Source organism: Ursus americanus, chromosome 5 (assembly GCF_024610735.1).
Source record: "Ursus americanus isolate L20-20 chromosome 5, mUrsAme1.1.p, whole genome shotgun sequence".
NCBI classification, from domain to species: Eukaryota; Metazoa; Chordata; class Mammalia; order Carnivora; family Ursidae; genus Ursus; species Ursus americanus.
The window spans coordinates 27,928,773-27,950,869 of NC_142131.1; the positions used below are offsets into that span (position 1 = coordinate 27,928,773).

The following is a 22,097-nucleotide window of genomic DNA, read 5'->3' on the forward strand; positions in this document are numbered from 1 at the left end:
TAGATACCATTAAGAACACTCAGTATTCATGGGAAAAGGTCAAAATATCAACATGCACAGGAGTTTTGAAGAAGTTCATTCCAACCCTCACGAATGATTTTGAGAGGTTCAAGACTTTAGTGGAGTAAGTAACTGCAGATGTGCTGGAAACAGTAAGAGAACTGGAATTAGAAGTGGAGCCCGAAGATGTGACTAACTGCTACAATCTCATGATAAAACTTCAACAGATGAGGAGTTGCTTCTTATGGATGAGCAAATAAAGTGGTTTCTTGAAACAGAATCTACTCCTGGTGAAGATGCTGTGAGAATTGCTGAACTGACAGCAAGAGATTTAGAATATCACATGAACTTAGTTGATAAAGTAGGGGCAGGGTTTGAGAGAACAGACTCCCAATTATGCTAGAAGTTCTACTGTGGGTAAAAGGCTATCAATCAGCATCACACACTACAGAGATATTGTTCATGAAAGGAAGAGTCAATCAATGCAGCAAACTTCATTGTTGTCTCATTTTAAAAAATGCCCACAGCCACTTCAACCCTTAGCAAACATCACCCTGATCAGTCTACAGCTATCAGCACTGAGGCAAGACCCTTCATCTGCAAGAAGATTACAACTCATGGAAAGCTAGGAAGATTACCATTTTTCAGCTGTAAAGTATTTTTTAAAGATTTATTTATTGGGGGGGGGGGGCAGAGGGAGAAGGAGAGAGAATCTTAAGTAGACTCCACGCTGAGTGTGGAGCCTGAGAGGGGCTTGATCTCACAACCCTGAGATCATCACCTGAGCTGAAACCAAGAGTCAGACACTTAACTGCACCACCAGTGCCCCTGAAGTATTTTTAAATTAAGGTATTTATGTACATTGTTTTTTTTGCTTTTTTAGATATAACACTACTGCACATTCAACAGACTACAGTATAGTGGAAACAACATTTATATGCACTGGAAAACCAAAATACTCATTTAACTTGTTTTACTGTGACATTTGCTTTATTGTAGTGGTCTGAAACCAAACCCACAATATCTCTAAAGTATGCCCATGTTTAAACTAAAACTGAGCCAAACCTCCCATTTCTCATGGTTCAGTTCTCTATTAAAGCACTTTTAGGGGTGTCTGGGTGGCTCAGTAGTTAAGTGTCTGCCTTCAGCTCAGGTCATGATCCCAGGGTCCAGGGATTGAGCCCCGCATTGGGCTCCCTGCTCAGCAGGAAGCTTGCTTCTCCCACTCCCATTCCCCTGCTTGTGTTCCCTCTCTCGCTGTCTCTGTCAAATAAATAAAATGTTTAAAAAAAAAAAATCACTTTTAGTGGATGGAAGTGGGGGGGTGCATTTTTAGCTATTCTAAGGGAAAAAAACACAGTTATTACTGAAGTCAGAGGAGGAGCAGAGGAAGAAATCTTCAAGCACCCTCCCTGCTGAGTGGGGGAGCTGGACACCTGCTCAATCTCATGACCCATGAGATCACGACCTGAGCCAAAACCAAGAGTCAGATGCTCAACCGACTGAGCCACCCAGGTACCTCAGTGGCCATTGCCTTTTAAACATCCATTTTCAGGGAATGGCTTACATACTGGAGATACCATCCTGGCAGGTGCTGGAGATAAAACAAGGCTGATTTTGTCACTCTGTACCTGTCTTACTAAAGATCAATCTTGTGTTTGAAAGCCAGTAAACTGATATACCTCTACAGAAAACAACCGTATTAAAATGCACATTCTCTTTGACCCAGAAATTCTTCTTATAAAAATTCATCCTACAGATATACTTGCACATGTGGGGAAAGAGATGCTATTTTAACAGGAACAGGATAAGATCAAAGGGGGAAAAAGCTATGTAGCAAAACAAATCTATTTAATGTAGTATTATGTAGCCATTAAAAGAAATGCAGTCTGCTACAAGAAAAAAACCACTAGACTCATCTCTGGAGACAAGGGAAACAAAAGCAAAAATGAACTATAGGGACTTCATCAACATAAAAAGCTTCTGCACAGCAAAGGAAACAATCAACAAAACTAAATGGAAACCTACACAATGGGAAAAGTATTGGCAAATGACATGTCTGATAAAGGGTTAGTATCCAAAATCTATCAAGAATTTATCAAACTCAACACTCTCAAAAATAAATAATCCAGTTAAGAAATGGGCAAAGACATGAACATTTTTCCGAAGACATACAGATGGCTAACAGACACATGAAAAGACGCTAAACATCACTCATCATCAGGGAAATACAAACCAAAACCACAGTGAGATATCACCTCACTCATCTGTCACAATGGCTAAAATAACACGGGACAAAAGAAGTTGGTGAGGATGTGGACAGAGGGGAATCCTCTCTTGCACTGCTGGTGAGAATGCAGATGGTGCAGCCACTCTGAAAAACAGTATGGAAGTTCCTCAGAAAGTTAAAAATAGAACTACCCTATGACCCAGCAACTGCACTATAGGTATTTAACCAAAGGATACAAAAATACTAATTTGAAAGAGCACATGCATCCTGATGTTCAGAGCAGCATTATCAACAATAGCCAAATTAAGGAAAGAACCAAAATGTCCATTAACTGATGAATGGATAAAGATGATGTGGTGTGTATATATACACACAATGGAATATCACTCAGCCATAAAAAAAGAATAAAACCTTGCCATTTGCAACAATGTGGATAGAGCTGGAGTGTATTATGCTAAGCAAAGTAAGTTAGAGAAAGACAAATACCATATAACTGAACTCATATGAGGAATTCAGGAAACAAAACATATGAACATATGGGAAGGGGAAAAAGAGACAGAAGCAAGTCATAACAGACTCTTAACTACAGAAAACAAACAGGGTCGATGGAGGGAGGTGGGTGGGGGGGATGGACTAAATGGGTGATGAGTATTAAGGAGGGCACTTGTGATGAGCACTGGGTTTGTATGTAAGTGATGAATCACTAAATTCTATACCTGAAACCAATTTTACTATATGTGTTAACTAAATAGAACTGAAATTAAAAAAAAGAAAAAAGACCCAAGATACAGAAGAGAGTAATATGCTACCATTTGAGTTGTTAAAAAGGTGGAGAATATCTATGTCTTATGTTTCTTTGTATATGTGACTGAATCTGAAAAACACACAAAAAAACTCAATGAGTGGTTGCCTCTGAGAATGAGAACCACAGACAGGGAAATGGAGGTAAGTGGGGAGTAGATTTACATTCCACTTACACTTTTTTTCACTCATGATCTATCAAATAAATACATATACTTTAAGATTTTATTTATTTGAGACAGAGAGTGAGAGAGAGAGAGAGAGAGCGCGCACGCACGCACGCATGCAACACAAGCCGGGGGGAGGGGTATAGGGAGAAGCAGACTCCCTGCTGAGCAGGGAGCTGGATGCGATGCAGGACCTTATCCCAGGACCCTGAGATCATGACCTGAGACGAAGGCAGATGCTTAACCAACTGAGACACAGAGACACCCCCATATACTTGTTTTTTTTTAACAGAAGATTTTATATTCTATTCCTTCTCCACTTCCCCACCTCTAAGGTATTCTGGCTTACACATCAAAAAAGGAAAATTAAATTATCCCCTTTGGCACAATATCCAAAATATATGTGTACATGTAACTTTTCCAAAGGATGAGGCATGAGAAATATGAAAATGATACATGTTTCTCTTCTTGTGCCTACCTATTATTCAGAAGTAGCTAAATCCTGTGCTGAACCACCTAATTTAAGCTACATCTATTTTAAGTAGAATTATGAAAGTAACAGCAGCTGATCAATTTCTAATCACAGCACTCAAGTCTGAGAATTCAGTTGTAACTGGTTGCAAAGACACTCACCTCCATCATGGCTTACCACCTAAAGGCTGCAGGGATACTAGTAATAACCAGATTAAGGAAGGATAGGATAAGATAACTGGGGGGGGGGGGAGTGAATGTGTAATAGCAACAAAACAATGAATTAAAATGAATTTTTACAATGAATTATAAACTACGTTTATAGTTTTAAAGGCAGTAATTCTCTCCTCGCCAGAAAATGTATATTCACAGCCCTTTATCTTTTATTCCACTTGAAAAGGGGAGATTTTTGGGGCACGTTGGTGGCTCAGTTGGTTAAGCATCTGACTCTTGATTTTGGCTCAAGTCATACCTCAGGGTCAAGACTGAGCCCTTAATTGGGCTCCATGCTGACCATGGAGCCTGCTTAAGATCCTCCCCCCCCCTTCCTTCCAGCTTGCACAAGCATGCACATGCTCTTCCTCTGTCTCTTAGAAGAAGGAGGAGGAGAAAGGAAAGAAAGAAAAACGAAAATTTTCCTTGAGATGATATTCTACCAAGTTTCAGGAAAGTAAAACTATTCAAAGAATGAGAAAACAAAACTGTAGAACATCTCTCAATAATAAAGTTCTTGGAGTCATTTACCAGTGATCAAATGCCACCATTCAACAGTAAGACAATCCTCAGACACTAGGCTTCTTTGAGCTCTTCTTACAGAGACACTGAAGTAAATGTAATGCACCAAACAGTTAGATACTATTTTCTGCCAATACAAAAACATCAGGTCACGATACACTTATTAATTAAATCACAATACCACTCTACACAGATATGTGCACTTGACAAGACAGAAAGTCAGTTATTCTATTCATGTCAGTATATTTATATATTATTTCCCACATGCTTTTTATCCTGAACCAGAACAGTACTTTACAAAGGTATCGTGCGGCAACTAAACTTAATACTCTTGCAGAGAAGCCCAAGGCATCTCGCCTAACACTGCTAATTTATTAATTTGTTCTTTTTGCTATACAGTTTCATGTTTTTCCAACATTAGATTACCTTAAAATCAATTATAACTTCAACTGGCAATCTATTTTAATCTAAGAATCTGAAAATAATCTTAAAAGTAAATGCATTTTAAACCTTCAAAAGATGCAATTTACTATAAGCATTAGACTTTTTAGTCTAAACCATTTTCTATAATCTATGATAAAAGAATTGAACTGATAAAAGAATATAACCCTAACCTATTATAACGATGGAAGTTTCTATTTTGCTAACCAAAACGGACAAAACCCAGAGAATAAACAAGCTGAGCTGCAGACATTTTCAAGTTATTGACCGCAAAATGTGCAAGGTGCTCTAAATAATACACACACAAAAAGAGTACAAAGAAATTGGAAAGAGTTGGATTATTCAGGATTAAGGATTTTTGGCATGTATGGGGAAGGCCTGAATTTAAAATATGGAAACGCAGGTTTGCTAAATTTGAAAAGATTCACTGATGGACACAAACTGAGTCAGAATGTAGATAGATCTGAATGAGAATTACGATAACCTGACAGAAGGATGAAAGGGCTCAAGTTCAGCCAACACAATACAGAGATGCTCACAGCAGAATGCAGAGGAAAAAAGGAACAGGCAGGGAACAGGGGCCTAGAAATAGGTTGAGTTGAATTATTTCTGCTTCACGATCTGACACATCTTGTGCAATTTTAGAAAGTTATTTTGCTCTATTGATTCACTTAAAAGAAATGAAGCACAATTCCATAAAGCATCAGTTAAACACACTAGCCTAGTAAGAACACTTCTCTTTCCCTTTTTTCTAGCTTCCCTAATGGATACTTTTTTTTTTTTCTCGCCTCCCATGATCTAACTGTGATAAGAAATAGGCTCTTAACCTCTGAGGTCTCACTTATCAGGAACAAAACTCTGCTTTTTGCAAAATTTTTCTAGGGCAAGGACTGAGAGACTTTCTATCGGGTTCTTAAAGGAGTCAGTGACAACAGTTGAAAATTTTTTTTTGAAAGACTCCCTATAATCACTGCAACAGAGAAAACTGCAAAACAACAACCCTGTACCACTTTTTTCCCCAATCCTCTTCAAACTTGGTTTCTATGCCAATGATCATTCCAGTGGAGTAGAGAGGAAGAAGACAGCTTCTGTGCTTCCTTATGGAGTTCCCATCCCCTACCTTCCCAATCAGAGTTAGCTCAACTTAGTTCAAGTTCAATCCTCTAACTTCAGGATTATAGGACTGCTACTATCCTTGAAGATCATGGAATAATTCTTAAAGCCATAGATATAAAATTTAGAAGCTAAACTCTCCTGTGTATAGTTTCATAACTTTCTTCCCTACTCTCATTTGTCAAACCCAAGACAGAGTGCCTTGTATTTTTTACTTAATTAGAAAGATGTTTAAGAAGCAACGTAATAAAATCTACAAATATCTTCACTATTAAATTATTGTTAAGATATTCAAATAATTCCCTGCTTGTGAAAAGGAGTGACCAGGATTCGCACTAGGGTGCTCAGATGGGGCAGGCCTAACCCAGCAACGAAATAAGATCTGTGGCCCTTCGAACTCCCCTTAGGTCTATCAAATCTGTTTCTTCAACTAAAAGTAAGGACTAAAGCCAAACATATTTTCCACATTCACAAGGCACACTGCTCAATTCTATTCTTGTTCTGTAAAACTGTTGAATCACTTCTATATTATTTTGTATGTTAATCACTGATTATCTATTAATAATAGTAATGCTGAAACTCAGTTTTACAAAGAATAAGGGCTCCTGGCAGTAATAACTCATTCTGAAATTTTAAACATTGATTTCTAGATTCTTTACTCCATAGAGAAGTGGTACATTTTATTTCATTTTACTCCTGGGGAAACAGACCTTTAATCAAAATGTTAGCTACATGCATATATGTCATGTAAAGAAGCCAACTTTTTGAAGATCAAACAACATCTATCTACTGAGCACCAACTGTATACTGAGGCCCTGCGGAATTTGAGGCATTAGAAAACAGTAGCAAGAAAATCCATCTTTGTCTCCTAGGAGCTATAATACATTTTAAAGGGCAGGAGTTGTTCAAAAAGACAAAAACACAGGGCAGCAGTTATGGATGATACGAGCCAGATGTAACATAAGGCCTCTTTGATATCTGGATTTCTGAGAGAAATTCCTCTGACAGGGGTCAGAAATAACTTTCTATGAGGGGGCACTTAATCTGGCCCTGGAAAGAGGGGTAGACAAAAAAAGGAAGACATTAGAGGGTGGTATCCTGTATACTGGAGCATGGGTATTGTGAGTTCAGCAAATAATGGGTAAAAGAGCTTGGCTAGAATAATGAAAGGTTCATGTAGAGACGAAAGAGTTAAGACTGGCAGGCTAACCAAAATACGGATGGCTCTGAAGGCCAGGAATTTGGGCTCTGTCTACAGGACTACGGTAAGCAATGGAAGAGTACAGTATGTTCTGTGTGTATGTTTAGTTCTAAAATCAATATTTAATATTTCTGAATCGGTATGCATTTGCAAATCAATGTGTACATATAACAGTGTTTCTTTTTCCACACTAAAGAAAACCTGTCTTAAAATCAAATGTGTCATAATCAATGGCTTCTTAAAACAAACAAACACCAGATCTGGAAGAAATGAGTAACAGTTCTGGGAACTGAGGGGAGTGAGGCTTTTTAGGGAAATAGCAAAGACTCAAATTAAAGGCACTGCTCCACAGAGATCCACACTACCAAGTCAGGGATGGCAGGTGAGAGGAGGCACTGTGGATAAATGGAATGAACAGAAGTTTGGCAGAGCATCCAGATGCAAGTGAAAGTTGGAAATGCTGGACTTAGAACTCTAGGATGAGAGATGACCACAGGGCAGGAGAGTAAAACTCCACTTAATATCTTAAGACTCCAGGGGCACACACCCAAACATGCACAGACATCAAACACCAGTTTTAAAAATAACCTATTCACACACTACATGAGAAACTGACAAAAACCAATGATTTATGAAGACTCAAAAACTTTATCTCCAAAAACCCTGATCTGTGACAACAGTGATGTGCTGTAATCTTCCCTTTACCAATTTATTCCATTGTGCTTTGTCAGGTGGCTACTTGATTCTAAAGATATTGCAGTATATCCATCCTGTTGTACTTTTCAAGTCACTAAGTTAGAAAAGAGGTTTAGGAGTATCTCCAGAAAAAAAAAAACATTTGCAGGGGTGTCTGGGTACCTCAGCCAGTTAAGCATCTGCCTTTGGCTCAGGTCATGATCTCAGGATCCTGGGATCAAGCCTCACATCAGGCTCCCCGGCAGGGAGCTTGCCTCTCCCTCTCCCTCTGCCCCTCCCCCAGCTCATGCTCCCTCAGGAGCACACACGTGCATGCTCTCTCTCTCAAATGGATGAATAAAATCCTTCAAAATAAATAAATAAATTTTTAAAAAAACCAACATATGGGGACACCAGGTGGCTCAACTGGTTGAGCACCCAACTCTTGATCTCAGCTCAGGTCTTCATCTCAGGTTCGTTGAGTTCAAGCCCCATGTTGGACTCCATGCTAGGGACAGAGCCTACTTAAGGAAAAAAAAAATCAATATACGAAAATACCTCGATGGTCCTCATAAGAAATAATTCTGGATACTCTGAAAAACATACTAAATAAGTAACGGTGGAGAGAAAAGTCAATTATAGGTAGTTCTCAGTTAATAAACTTGTTGTACCTTAAAGGCATATATATTTTTTTCCCATAGACAATATTTTATGTGGCGGTTGGACTTCTATCCACACAACCCACTATAAAATGACTACCCAAAATAGAGGTAAATTTGTACGAGTATAATGAAAAATATTACGACACAACATTTTATAAGAACAAGTATTAAAATACTGGTCAGAAATACCTGCACTTAAAAAATAAAGACAGTTCGGGATGCCTGGGTGGCTCAGTTGGTTAAACGCCTGCCTTCAGCTCAGGTCATGATCCCAGGGTTCTGGGATCAGGCCGCACTGGGCTCCTTGCTCAGCAGGGAGTCTGCCTCTCCCTCTGCCCTTCCCCCTGCTTGTGCTCTCTCTGTTAAATAAGTAAAATCTTAAAAAAAAAAAAAATACAGTTCAATTAGAATGAACAGAATTTGTAGTGAACCTTAAGGAAAGGGGCTGTTTTGTTTTCTACAATATGCCTAGCACCTGGCACAAAAACAATACGCTGTATAAGTGACTGATGAAGAGCCTGAAAGACCTGTAAGGACTTCCAGAGGTTAATCCTTACTATTTTCTTAAATAACTACTTCAGCAGGAATATCCACAAATGTGTGATCAGGGTTGTCTGGGATGCTTACAAACATAAGGGAAGGGGAGTACAGAAAAAATGGGAGAGCTACAGAAAAAGCTGACTTTATTTATTTATTTTTTAAAGATTTTATTTATTATTTATTCGACAGAGATTGAGACAGCCAGCGAAAGAGGGAACACAAGCAGGGGGAGTGGGAGAGGAAGAAGCAGGCTCACAGCGGAGAAGCCTGATGTGGGGCTCGATCCCACAACGCCGGGATCACGCCCTGAGCTGAAGGCAGACGCTTAACCGCTGTGCCACCCAGGGGCCCCGAAAAAGCTGACTTTAAAAAGAACCACCCTGTCCTGTGAAGTCGGCCAAAATAGTAATATTCACATGAAGCAGCAATAAGGGGCTTGGGAATCATGGACTAGGGTGTTTCTACTGAAGACACATTAAGAGGCTTAAAACAAACTCACACTTTTCTTGCTGTTTTGACGTTTTTGATTTAGAAATATTTTACCTGTGTGGCATTAGCTTTCCTTAAAACCAACCTGGTTTGCAGTAGAAACAAATTTGGGTCTAAGAGGAATCCAGCAGTATCAGTTTGCTTCAGGAAAAAGTCAAGAATATGATAATAGCTGGTATTTATTGAGGGTTTCTAGTACCAGGTCTTCTGCTAGACATTCTACACACATTCTCTGTTACTGTTCCTAACAACCGTATGATGTAGGTCTAACTAATATGTCAGTTAAGTTGCCTAAAGTTAGGTAGAGGGTGAAAGGAAGAAGTAAGGTATGAATGCTCAGCAGCCTAACTCAAGCTCTTAACCCCTGCCCACTATGTCCCTACTCACAACCAGTCTACTATTTTTCCCCTTACAGGAAACATGCCAATCTGTCGAGTCTAGGAAGACAAATTACAATGAAATACTTCACAGGAAAAGGGAAAACTGAAAAAGATTAAGTGGGGAGTCGTGCCGTCAGACAAGATGAAAAGAGAATGAAATTATAACTCAATTTTGGAATTCCTTCCAGTTTTCATTTAGCAAACCCACGAACATGCTGAATACTTGAGGTAAGAAAATCTAAGAAAGTCTATTTGTCTAATTCTAATTCATTTATGTAATCTCCATCAAGATACATAAAATGGTCTTATCTGAAATTTTAGGTCCCACAAGGCTCAATGTATAAAATAAAACCTGCTCAAGAGCCAACTCCAAGGCCCTCCACCGAGCCAGAAACTTTCTAACACATGATTTACAAAAGCAATCATCTACACAGGCTTCATTGTAGGCTGGCATACAATTTCCTTTTATTTAAATAAGGTTATCCATTCCCACTCACTTTTCAAGTTTAAATATTGCTAAAGTTAATTCTCACTCCCTTTCTCTCTTTTTTTTAAGATTTCATTATTTTTAAGTAACCTCTACACCCAACGTGGGGCTCAAACTCACAATCCCGAGATCAAGAATTGTGTATGCTCTGTGACTGAGCCAGCCAGGCACCTCTCATCCCCTTTCTCTCTTAATCCTTCGTTAACCCAACTTGTCATAACCTTTTCATTTTCATTTAGCAACCCCAATACCAAAATTCACATCACCTAATATAGAAGAAAAAAGAGAGGCAGGATTTCCAACAAAAAATAAAGAGAAGCTAACACAGTTAACTGCCCTCCTCCCCTAACCAGAAAAAATTAGGCAATGAGATAATTATTTAGTATTTTTAAGGGGAAAGGGAGTATAATATTCACTGTTCAGTGTTATGGATGAATTACTTAAACGAGAATGAATAGTGGATGATGGAGGTAGATTTCAGGTCTCAGTTTAGACTATACCGAATTCTACAGCTCTACCATGGAGGGGGGAAAAAGCATTAGAAATTATTTTGGGGAGAAAATAAAATACACATGTGAAAACTTAAGGAAAATTATCATAACGTCTAAACCTATTCACCCTTAGCAAACTTATACAGATTTTACAACAGAATATTTAAGTTATCAGTATAACATTTGTTCTTCCTGTGGTTTAGAAAAATTCTTGATTTTTTTTAAGAGAAAGAGCAAGCATGACGGGGGATGTAGGCGGGGCGGGGGGGGGGGGGACGGAGAGAGAAAATCTCAAGCAGGCTCCACACCCAGCGTGAGCCCCAACATGGGGCTGGATCTCACGACCCTGACAGATCATGACCCAAGCCAAAATCAAGAGTCAGATGCTTAACCAACTGAGCCACCCAGGCGCCCCTATAAATGATTCTTTTAAGAAAGACATGCATTGGGGCACCTGGGTGGCTCAGTGGGTTAAGTGTCTGCCTTCAGTTCAGGTCATGATCCCAGAACCTTGGATCGAGCCCCACTGTCAGGCTCCCTGCTCAGTGGGGATTCTGCTTCTCCCTCTCCCTTGGCCCCTCCCCCCGTTCCTTCTCTCTCTCTCTCTTAAATAAATAAAATCTTAAAAAAAAAAAAAAAGACCTGCATCCTGTCTCACATTAGAGTTTCATGTATCATACACGTACAAATTTAAATTATCCTCCTTTAGGATTACCATGTTCTCTAATTACAGACACACTGTTAATTACAGTATATGTACATACAGTATACATGCATAATCAAGGTTTTCCAAAAACAACCAGCAACCAGACACTGTTAATGTTTTTGTTCGGTGATGATACACTGACCAAGTATTTCAGTTTGCCAGTGTTTATCAGTTAGCTTCTCTCCCTGTCTACAGGAAAGAAGATGGTCCAATGATTAAGAAAGCAGGACAGAAGCAGTTAGGCTTGGATTTATAAGCCAGATACTTTATCTTACGCAAATTCATCTGATCTCTTTGAACCTGTTTCCTCTACTGTAAAATCCCTACCTCTTAGTTTGATATGAAGATTAACATTAAGAGTTCGCATTTACCAAGTGTTTGCGGGGTACACAGCACTGTTCTAAGTACTGACACAAAACCTATTTTTAAAGGCAGCAGTATTCTCTCACTTTGCAGGAGTAGCAGCCAAGGAAGTAAGACAATTAGGTAGGCCCATATTCACGAAGCTATCAGGTAGAGGAGCCAAGACTCAAAACTCAAACATTACCTCTCAACTAACACCTACATCCTGAGATAATTTAAAGACCTCAGCACAGTGCTTGAGCCACAGGAAGCATTCAATAAAGGTTACTTTGATGACTGAAAATTTAAAACCTCAAATATTTCACTACACACAGGTCTCTCTAGTCATGGCCCCATTGGCGTCAGTAAAGAGGAGACAGACTCACCCAGATAAGAAGGTGAAGAGGAAGAAAGGCTTAAAGAAATAATTTTATTAACTAAACATCTGCTTTGTAAATATAACTTCAAGTTATCAAATGGAAAAGTAGTTTTAATACTGGAAACCATAGGGAAATGTACCAAAGCCTGGGGGGAAAGCGGGGGGAGGGGGGGACACCCTGGAGAACAAGTAATGAACAAAGTGAGGTCAAGAAAACAAATATAAGAACAGGAGGAAACACTTCTGCCCTCTTCTAATGCCCTCTGCAGCCAAAAATGATTTAGGGCTTTTTCAAAGCCTTACAAAACTCTAGCAAAATTAGAAGTGCTGCGACTTAAACAGTCTGAACAGTCAGCTTACATCAAGGAGACCTAAACCTGAATCGAGCACATAAAACAAGTGGCTCAGGTTCCAACACTTGCCATACTGTGCCTGTAAACTACCTTGAGGATCCTTAACCTCTAACCTTGATCCTACCTCAGGCACTGAGACCAAGGACCTTAAGTGACAGTCTTAAGGTCGACCTACCAGAATCAGAATTAGGACAAAAATAGATTTTACAGAGCCACATTCAACAAATTTTCTTTTCCCTAAGCACTTATGATAGTCAGTGTAGTTAGAACTTCTTAAAAAATACCATGCCTCAAAAAACAAAAACAAAAAAACCCTGCCTCAACTAATTCCTAGCAGCAGGCCAATTTGATAACCAATTGTATTTAAAAATTCTTCTGGAGAAAATGACCATTTTTCTCTATCACTGTAATCTCCTTATGCTTATGAATGCAATAATATTTGTTGAATAAATTAAGCCCCCAGCCACCACCCTCAAACCCTAAAGTTAAAAATAAAACTCCACATCATTAAGTGAACTTCATACATTTATCCTTAAAACCATTCTCCTCTATCCCATCAGGCCTATTTTTATTTCACAGCCTATACTACAAAACCTTCACTTCAGTATGAAAAGAGTCTATCATAAGCAATTATAACCATATAAAATTCAAAATTCAAGGACAAGCATGGGGCATCTGGGTGGCTCAGTCGGTTGCGTGTCAGACGCTTGATTTTGGCTTGGGTCCTGTTTTGGGGTCATGGTATGGAGCCTCACAGCTGGGTACTCAGCAGAGTCTGCTTGGGATTATCTTCCTCTCCGCCTGCCCCTCCACCCCCCCACTCTTTCTAAAATAAATAAATAGAATCCTTAAAAAAAATCAAAAATTAATAAAAATAAACCCAAGGACAAGCATAAAAGGGCAATTTTCCACATTTTAGAAAATTCATGAAATTTTCCAGCTTTTTGCCAAATGAATCCTTCTCTACCTTTGTGGAGCTTTAATAACTTACTCTGTGTTAAGACTACTTAGTATTAACAGTCTACTACAAGAAGCTTGAAAGGCCAAATGAACTTCACTACCTCTATAAAAAAAAAAAAGCATCAGGAACTATTAGTCTTCATTACATTCTCTTAGCCTTGCAACTTAAATTTTTTCCCAGCAACAACTGAGGAAACTGGGCAGATTAAGGGGGAGCAGATCTGGCCTATTAGAGAGTGAAAAGAGCCCCAGGAAACTTTCCATTACAAAAAGTAAGCACACAGGCTTTTAACCATCAACGGAAGGCTACCTTTTGCTTTCAATTCCCACTTCCAGCAATATTTCACAGTCAATGAAAGGTGAAATAAAACAGCAATGGAGAACAGTGAGAGACTGATTAAAGTTACATGTGAAGCTCTGGAGAGTGAAGATTGCTAATTCAAACATAACAACTGTTAAGTTTGACAAACCAAACCACCCATTCACCTTCTCTGTTCTACCTCCCTCCTGTCCCCCCCCCCCAACCCTGAACTCACATTGGTCAAGTGTTTGTCCAAATTGGCCTTGTTTAGCAAGGAGGAAACATGCCTGATTTCAAGTCTGAAATATCTGGTGGATGGGGCATCATGTGATGTTTAACAGCAAGCAGAGAAAGCACCACATAAATCAGTGCTATCCTGCCTCCAGCCTCCATGTTTCTGCATTACAGATGCACTAACCTAAAAGGATATATTCATCTTTTTTCCTATACATCTCTCTTTTCAGTGACGTGAAAAATGGCCAAGTTTATTTGGGCACAGGAATGAAGAAAACGATTAGTATCTAAGTCATTGTTTTCACGGCCTCTACCTTTCAAGTCTTTCATCGTAACTTTCAAGAATCCTACAAAATTCACTTAGCTTCATTATTCCTTAACTGTGTATGCACTATTTTTATGGGAATATACAGATATAACAGCTCTCTCAGGGGAACTACATTACGTACTTCCCGAGTCTGCTTCTACTACTTACACCTAATCATGGGTCAAGGCACGCTGTCCCAATCAAAGGCCAGCATCCTACGGTTCCGAAAAGACCATGATTTCTCATAATATATATAGTTGAGATATCAGTGTACTCCCGAGTTTTATAACTAATTTTAGTTTTTCAGAAAAATTACAAAAGTCATAACTGGTTGGAGAGATGGTAAGCATTCTTTCTAGAGCTCCCTGCCCCTTACGTTCAATAACCTCAGAAGGCAGGAGTTATTTACAGCCGAGTCATTTTAAGACACAAAGGATCTTGAATCTTAAGATATCCTTTAAGTATCTTCCCAATTTCCCTGTTTTAAAAAGGTTAACTAAGCAGGTCACAGAAGTGCTGAGTTCTATTTGGAAGCCAGGTCTTTCTGACTCCAAACACTAGGCAGACTCTTGTCTACAGCATGCTTTACATGGCTACTTAGAAAAACACGTGCTGCTCTCAATGCTTTTTTGTTTATTTGTTTTACTAGCAGTAAGTTAAAATCAACTGGGAAGAAGTTAACTGAGCAACTGTATAAACATAATCTCTTCTCCAAAGAGAATACTATTTTAGATCTTAATCAAGCCTACCATCATAGTTAAGGTTTACTACCTAAAGGACCACAACTATTTCAACAAGAGTTGTCCTTATACAGAAACCACTATTTACAAAATCCAGGTCATCAAAGGTAAGTAAGCCATGGTATGGGTCACCCATACACTATAATATGATCCTCAGCTCTGACCAACAACTAAGACTCTTGCTGAAACCATCCCAAGAGCCCTGGTGGCAGCTGATTCATTCACGGATTGGGTGCCTGCTATATAAATAGTACTCCTTACAGCACATTCTTGTGAAAGCCCAAAACAAACCTCCCATGTAATAAATTTCAAATTTCATTTAAGATTAAGGTCCTAAGTAGCACATAACCTTACAATTCCTGTTACCTAAAAATTTTTCATTAGTGGGGCACCTGGGTGGCTCGTCGGTTAAGGATCTGATTCGTGGTTTCAGCTCAGGTAATAATCTCATGGGTTGTGGGATCCAGCCCCTGTTGTCAGGCTCCTCGCTCAATAGGATAGGCTTGCAAGATTCTCTCCTTCTGCCCCCCCCACTCTCAAAATAAATGAATCCTTAAAACTAATTAAAATATTCTCATTAGTATTACATAAATTATAGCTTCTCACAAACTTTCATTTCCAGTCAACTGACCAAATTTTGAATCATTAACAAAAAAGTTTAGCAGAAAACTTAGTATTTTATTCTTCAATTTCTCACAAAACAAAGATATAGAAGTACTTCTTATAACCCCATACATAAGTGTATTCTAAAACTTAAACTCCAAGAGAAGTATGCCCAAAGCTTAGAAAGCAAATGATTTACAGTTATGGTTTTAAAGCTCTTTCTGAAGAACACCTTAAGGAATTTGATAAAAGCCTCTCTCCAAAAATGCAAGTATGTCTATGCATATAAAACTTAGCATGCTACTTTACAACACCTCATTAAAATCCTTCTATAGCTCCCCTCAATTTATAGGGAATTCACCAACCCCAGATAAAGACCCCTTATTTAGAAAGTTATTTACAGTTTTAAAGATTTTTACTGAGTTTCTAAGTAGTATGGTCCCTTATGTGGAATTTACATTTATCAACTTATAAAATTTTATTTACCCACAGCTTTAAATCAAAAAGACCCTTCTTCCAAATCCTTTGAATTCTTGTAATACTAAAAAGCAACAACAACAAAAACAAGAACACCTCTGGTGTCCTTGGTCCACAAATACTAAGAGTGCTCACAAGATGTGTGGCCCTGAACTAGGGATGGCAAAGAGAATTTCAAGATACTGTCAAGGCCAGTGACCTTGAGAAGTTTACAGTCCAGTTGTACAGTCTGTTCTACTAAAAAAACAAAACAAAACAAAACAAAACAAAACAAAAAAACCCCACCTCCTTTCCACAACTTACTGACCATTTCGAACAAAAACAGGTGTGGCCTTTAAGCTGAAGCCTTAAATAGATAAAAAAAAAAAAAAAAAGGAATACTGGAGGGAAAAAAAAGAGCAGAAAATAGATTCAGAGAAATTAAAGAAGGAAAAACATAACCAAAAGTCTAAATTTTCTAAGTAACATACAGCTAAGAGTGTGTTTGATTTACCAGATATACCTGGCTTGACATCTTTAGAATCACTCCCACAAGTTAAGTCAACTGCAGAACTGGGAACAAAAAACCCATTAAATTAGATGTAATTAAATTTAATAAGATCATTAGTACAAAAATGACACAATTTCAATATTTTACCTAAAAAAGTTACTGCAAACTATTAATATAGTAAAAAATTTTAAGCAGCAAAGAAAAAACAAAAAAAACATGGCTGCCATGTTCTTACACTACCATTATCATGCCCACAGCAGAAGTCAACTAATGAATCACACCACCCTTTCTCCCTACTGAGCTTCATTTCTTTCAATATAAACTTCCAGTAGATATCAGGGTGAGCATTATAACTGAATCTATTTGTTGTCTTGATAATTATTTGTCAAATACTGTTCAAATCAAGTAAATGAAGCACCAAAAATTTATATATTTAATGTCCAATGAATTTATAATTTCATTTGAGTTGTCTTCCAGAATACAAAATACTCTTTAAAACTTTAAATTTCTCTTTGTTAAAGAGGATGTAACAACATGGTTAATATAACCTTAATTAGGAAAAGATAATCTTTTTAAAAAATGTAACTCTCCACCCCCATGAAAAAGTTCCAGAAAACCGTAATTAATTATATTTTACGGCAAATCTCATTTTTGCACCTATTTGAATGAATGAAACCAGACAAAATTACTTTTTCGAATACCAATAAAATTAAAACTGAATAAGTCTACATCATTTAGAGCTATAAGAAACATAAAGTTTAGGGGCGCCTGGAATTGAGCCCCGTCAGGCTCCCTGCTCATCACGGAATCTGCTTTTTGCCTCTGCCCACCAGCTCATGTTCACTCTTACTAATAAACATCTTAAAGAAAAAAAAACGAAGTTTAACAAAAAAGTAAAAGAAATAACTATTAACTTTGTTCACACAGTTTAAAAGAAATACAGGCCAATATTAACAAAACTCTAAAGAGAATGTATGTGACCATTTATCACTTCCTTCCAAAAAGAGTTAAGGTAGAACGCAGATTTCAGAAGTAGATGATAAAGAGGGAAATAGGGGTGCCTGGATGGCTCAGACGGTTAAGCATGTGCCTTCTGCTCAAATCATAATCCCAGAGTTCGGGGATCGAGCCCCGTGGTGCTCCCTGCTCAGTGGGGAGCCTGCTTCTCCCTCTCCCTCTGCCCCCCCCCATGCACACATAGGTGCTCCCTCTCAAATAAATAAAAATCTTTAAAAAAAAAAAAAAGAGGGAAATAAAAACATCCCTAGAATTCTAGAATCGCATTACCAAGGTGGGTGATGCTTAGCACAAAGTAAACTAACAGGAAGGAGTAAAAACCTGGACTAGGAAGTTGTATGAGAGCACTGTGGGTTAAGTGAGAAAAAAACTTCCTCAAGCCCCAAAGCTAGCAATGAAAAATACATACAATTCCATGTGGAAACCAGGAGGTACCAGCTTCCTAGCCTTAACAGCAGGATTCGGGTAATTTTATAAACACAGGCAAGGTTAACAGATGACAACACAATGTCAGGAATATAAACACCATAAAAAGGGGCATTTCCTCACGCCACCTTTAACCTCAACTGGTACTAATACTAAAAATAATAGCTTTGAGGAAATATCTGTTAGTGCCCATTAGGAAAACTAAAGTGTATCTTTTTTTTCTTAAGGTTTTTTTTTTTTTTTAATAATCTCTACACCAACATGGGGCTCAAATTCACAACCCCAAGATCAAGAGTTGCACAGTTTACTGACTGAGCCAGCCAGGTGACCCAAAAACTAAAGTATATTTTAAAATACTTTAGTACAGTTCTTTCAGCAGAAGCTGTTCGGTAGGCCTGACCTCAAATTATGTATATCCTACAAATCACAGATCTCCTCATATATACACATGAAGACCTTTCCCATTACTTCCTGTAATTTTAAGTGTAAGACAGTTTGAAAAAGCTTTGTACTACTTTTACAAGTACAAAAGTATAATAAACATTCCTGCCCAAGACCTTTTTTTCTCCCTAAAACAGGAGTTAAACATCCGCCAGCTATAAAGACTGGAGACTATGCATAAACCTTTAAAAATACATTCTCATAGTGCTTTTTCATTTGGACAGGCCACTCATTATGAATTTTAAAATTTGCCTAAGTTGCCAAACTACAAATGGAGACTAAAAAAAGGCCAACTGTATTCCCTAAAACCAACTATTTTGAGTAAATGTAGAGGACATCAGAAAGTAGGGTTAATATCCGAGCAGTTATTGGTGGAAAGAGAGGCAAAAGAGAAACGAATGCTCAGTGTATATTTATTGGTCGCCTTTTTTCGGAATGACTTTAATCCTACTCGCTGCACTGAATAGTAAACACACCACTTATTACACAGAACCTACTTGATAAATGGGAAGAGGAAATCTAAAGACTTAACAAAGTTCCTTCAGAGGGCCATTAAGAAAAGCCGCGGTTTTCCCACCATTGAAAGGAATTAAGGGGTTCCTTGGTAAGGAACCCATCTTCTTCCTCTTCTCTTGTCCAGAAGAAAAAGTCTCCCAAATGCTCACAGCCAGGCTCCAGCCTCCGGCAGCGAGAAGCCAAACGCAAAGACTGGAGCCCAGACTAGGTTCTTACCTCCTGGATGCGCTTCCTGGCCCGCTGAAGCACTTCTTCATAGCCCTTCTGCCGCAGCTCGCTAAGGCTTTCGTAATACTCCTCGGGATCATCGGTCTCAGTGAAAAGTACCTGGGAGAGGATCTTCCAGCCGCAGGTGTCCAGGCCATGGCCCAGGTAAACCTGGAGCTGGTAACACAGAGTGTCGATCTCCTGCTCGGTCATCTCTGGGGCGCCCCCGAACAGCACGGTCCACATGCCAGAGGGCTCCTCGGGGAATACAGGCAGGCACTGCTCCAGCTGCGAGTTCACAGAACACAGCTGCTGGTGCACAGCACGCAGATCCTGGAAGGAGAAGAGTCCGGCCCAACTACACTCCTCGGCCGGGGACTCCAGCTCGGCGGTGGAAGGCGGTTGCTCTGCGTCCGAGAGCGCCAGGGACGCCGGGGCCGCCTCGTCCTCCCTCACCATTTCCAGCACCTCTATCTCCTCGGAGACCGCCCCGCAAGCGCTCACTACTCGCACGGAGGACACCGGGGCCTCCCTGGGAGCCGGCAGGGCTGCTGCTGCAGCGGCCCCCGCCACATCTTTGCCTTCAGATCCCCTTCGGACCGGGCTGGTCTTGGCCCGCACTGGGCTCCTGAGGGGGCTCTCCGCCCCCTTGCCAGCGGGACATCGCAGCAGCGGGTCCCCTCGAAGGCCGCGCGCTCTCCGCGGAGAGCCGCCCTCCGCCCAGGCCGGGCTCCTCCGGGGCCCGGGGCTTCTACCCAGAGTCGCAGAGGCAATGGCCTCGGGCCGGCCCTTGCCCGCTGGGCTGCCTGGCCCGCGGGTCCCGTCGGACGCGGGTGCTCCGGGATCAGCGCCCCCTCGTGCCCCTGCCTGCTCCCGGGAGCCGCTCCTCTGCCTCTGGGCCGTCCGGTTGTGGCAGGTTATGGCAAACTTGCCCTCAATCTCGTTCCAGGCCACAATGAAGACGAACTTGTGCTTCTCGCGCTCGTCGAACACATGGGGCCGCACGGCCACCCAGTCCGACTCGAGCGTCTCCTCCAGCGCGAACGACATAGTGGCTCCGGTGCCAGGCCGCGGGGGAGGCGACGCTGGCCCTGCCCGCCCGAAGACTCACCGGCTGGCTGCACCGCGCCCCCCGCTCACCCTCGCTGGGCGCCTTCGGCCATCTTAGCGCGCCGGCCGGCTCTCCCAGCTTGCTCGCCCGGCCCTCCTCACTTGAACCCGCCGCGCTCCTTTGTGGTGCGGCTCGCCGGAAAGACAATACGCGTCCCCGGAGCAGGTAGTTCACATGGTCACGTGCAGCTGGATCTGTTTACAAGCCCGGTGCTGCGGTAGCGCCTCGCGCCCGTCCCCGCCGCCCCCAGCGCGAGGCCGCGGTGCGGCGTCTGCGGCTCTCTGAAGGTGAGGAGCGGGTCCCGCGGGGCCGGGCAGGCCGGTAGGCGGTAGGGGCCGGGGATGTGTGCGTCTCCGCCGCTCACCCAGGCCGATCTCCCCGCTCCTCCTCCTTCTCCTCCTCTTCCCGACCGCCCGGAGCCGGCCTGACGGATAGAAACGCGTCTCATAAACTCTGAACCTCAGTATCGCCACAATGTTGCCATTTGGCTGCTGACGTAGACTGCTCCACGAGGGACGTAAACACGGGCACGTGCCGCACGCTGGTGACGCGGCGGCGGCGGCGCGCACACCCAGCCCGCGCGCGCCAGCACCGCCTCTCCCCGTCCCCCGCCCCCTCCCGCGAGCGGCCGCGCGCCGGACTCCTTCCTTCCGCACACCCTCTTCTCCATCGGCTGGAGCAGGCTCTCCGCAGGCTGCGAGTCGCGAAGACGGTGAGTGTGGTACGTGTGTCTTGCGGGACAAGTGACCCCTGAGCCTCGGGGAAAAAAAGTGTAGGAACTGAGATTTTTTCGAACTCTAGTCATTCAAAGGGACCCTGAAATGTAAACGTGCCTCCTTTCGCCCGGGGAGAGTCGGTATAGGTAACCCCTACATTCAGAAAGTGCTCTGTAACATTACACGAACTATGTGCTAAACTTGATTGGGATGCCCCAGACTGTTGAATTCTCCTCAAACACCTTTGAGACACAATTTAAGATATGAAAGGGATGTGTCTGAAGACAGCCCGGTAGAACTCCAAAACAAAATTAAGTCAAGTGAAAATTCGGTCATGTCCTAATAGTATGAATGTTTACATTTCAGTTCAGTGGCGCTTTATTGCCTCAGGTTTTACCACTGTGTACTGTTCTGGGAACCTCGTTTTGAGGTCACTGGCTTAAGCCCTTTTGCAGTTGTATTCAATTATCAGAGATCCCAGAATGCACATAGAAAAAAAATCACGTAAATCTGAAGAATTCTGCTATTTATACTGAACTGTGATAAAACACATTTTTTAAATTGCCTGGTGAATCTTACAATCTAGCTTATATTATTGGCGTTCTTTTTCCTATTAGCTCCCAATTCATAGTATAGGGATTCTGCGTCCAAAGTAAAATACAATGGGAATTACTCTTTTACTTTTATCCGTATTTCTCAAATTATACAAAACCATTTGGATTAAAGGTGCATTGTCAGCTACACCTTACTTCAGTACTCAGACATCGGAATAAATAGCCAAAAATTTTCGCCCTATCGCTCAGATGGACACTGTCGACCTGTAGATCTGCTTGGACCAGAAAAAAAAATTGCTTTGAGCAGGATGAGCAAAAAGATAAAAGGACAGGT

General features: G+C 40.9%; 1 protein-coding gene across 1 annotated transcript in view; it reads right to left on the reverse strand.

Annotated features, from left to right (window-relative positions):
- JMY (junction mediating and regulatory protein, p53 cofactor) overlaps window positions 1-21,039 on the reverse strand; it is an 87,554-nt gene extending 66,515 nt beyond the window's left edge. The window contains exon 1 of the mRNA XM_045796403.2: window positions 19,392-21,039. Within this exon, the coding sequence (XP_045652359.2) occupies window positions 19,392-20,432 (1,041 nt within the window). The 5' untranslated portion in view covers window positions 20,433-21,039. The remainder of the gene's footprint in view (window positions 1-19,391) is intronic.
- Window positions 21,040-22,097: the final 1,058 nt, after the last annotated feature.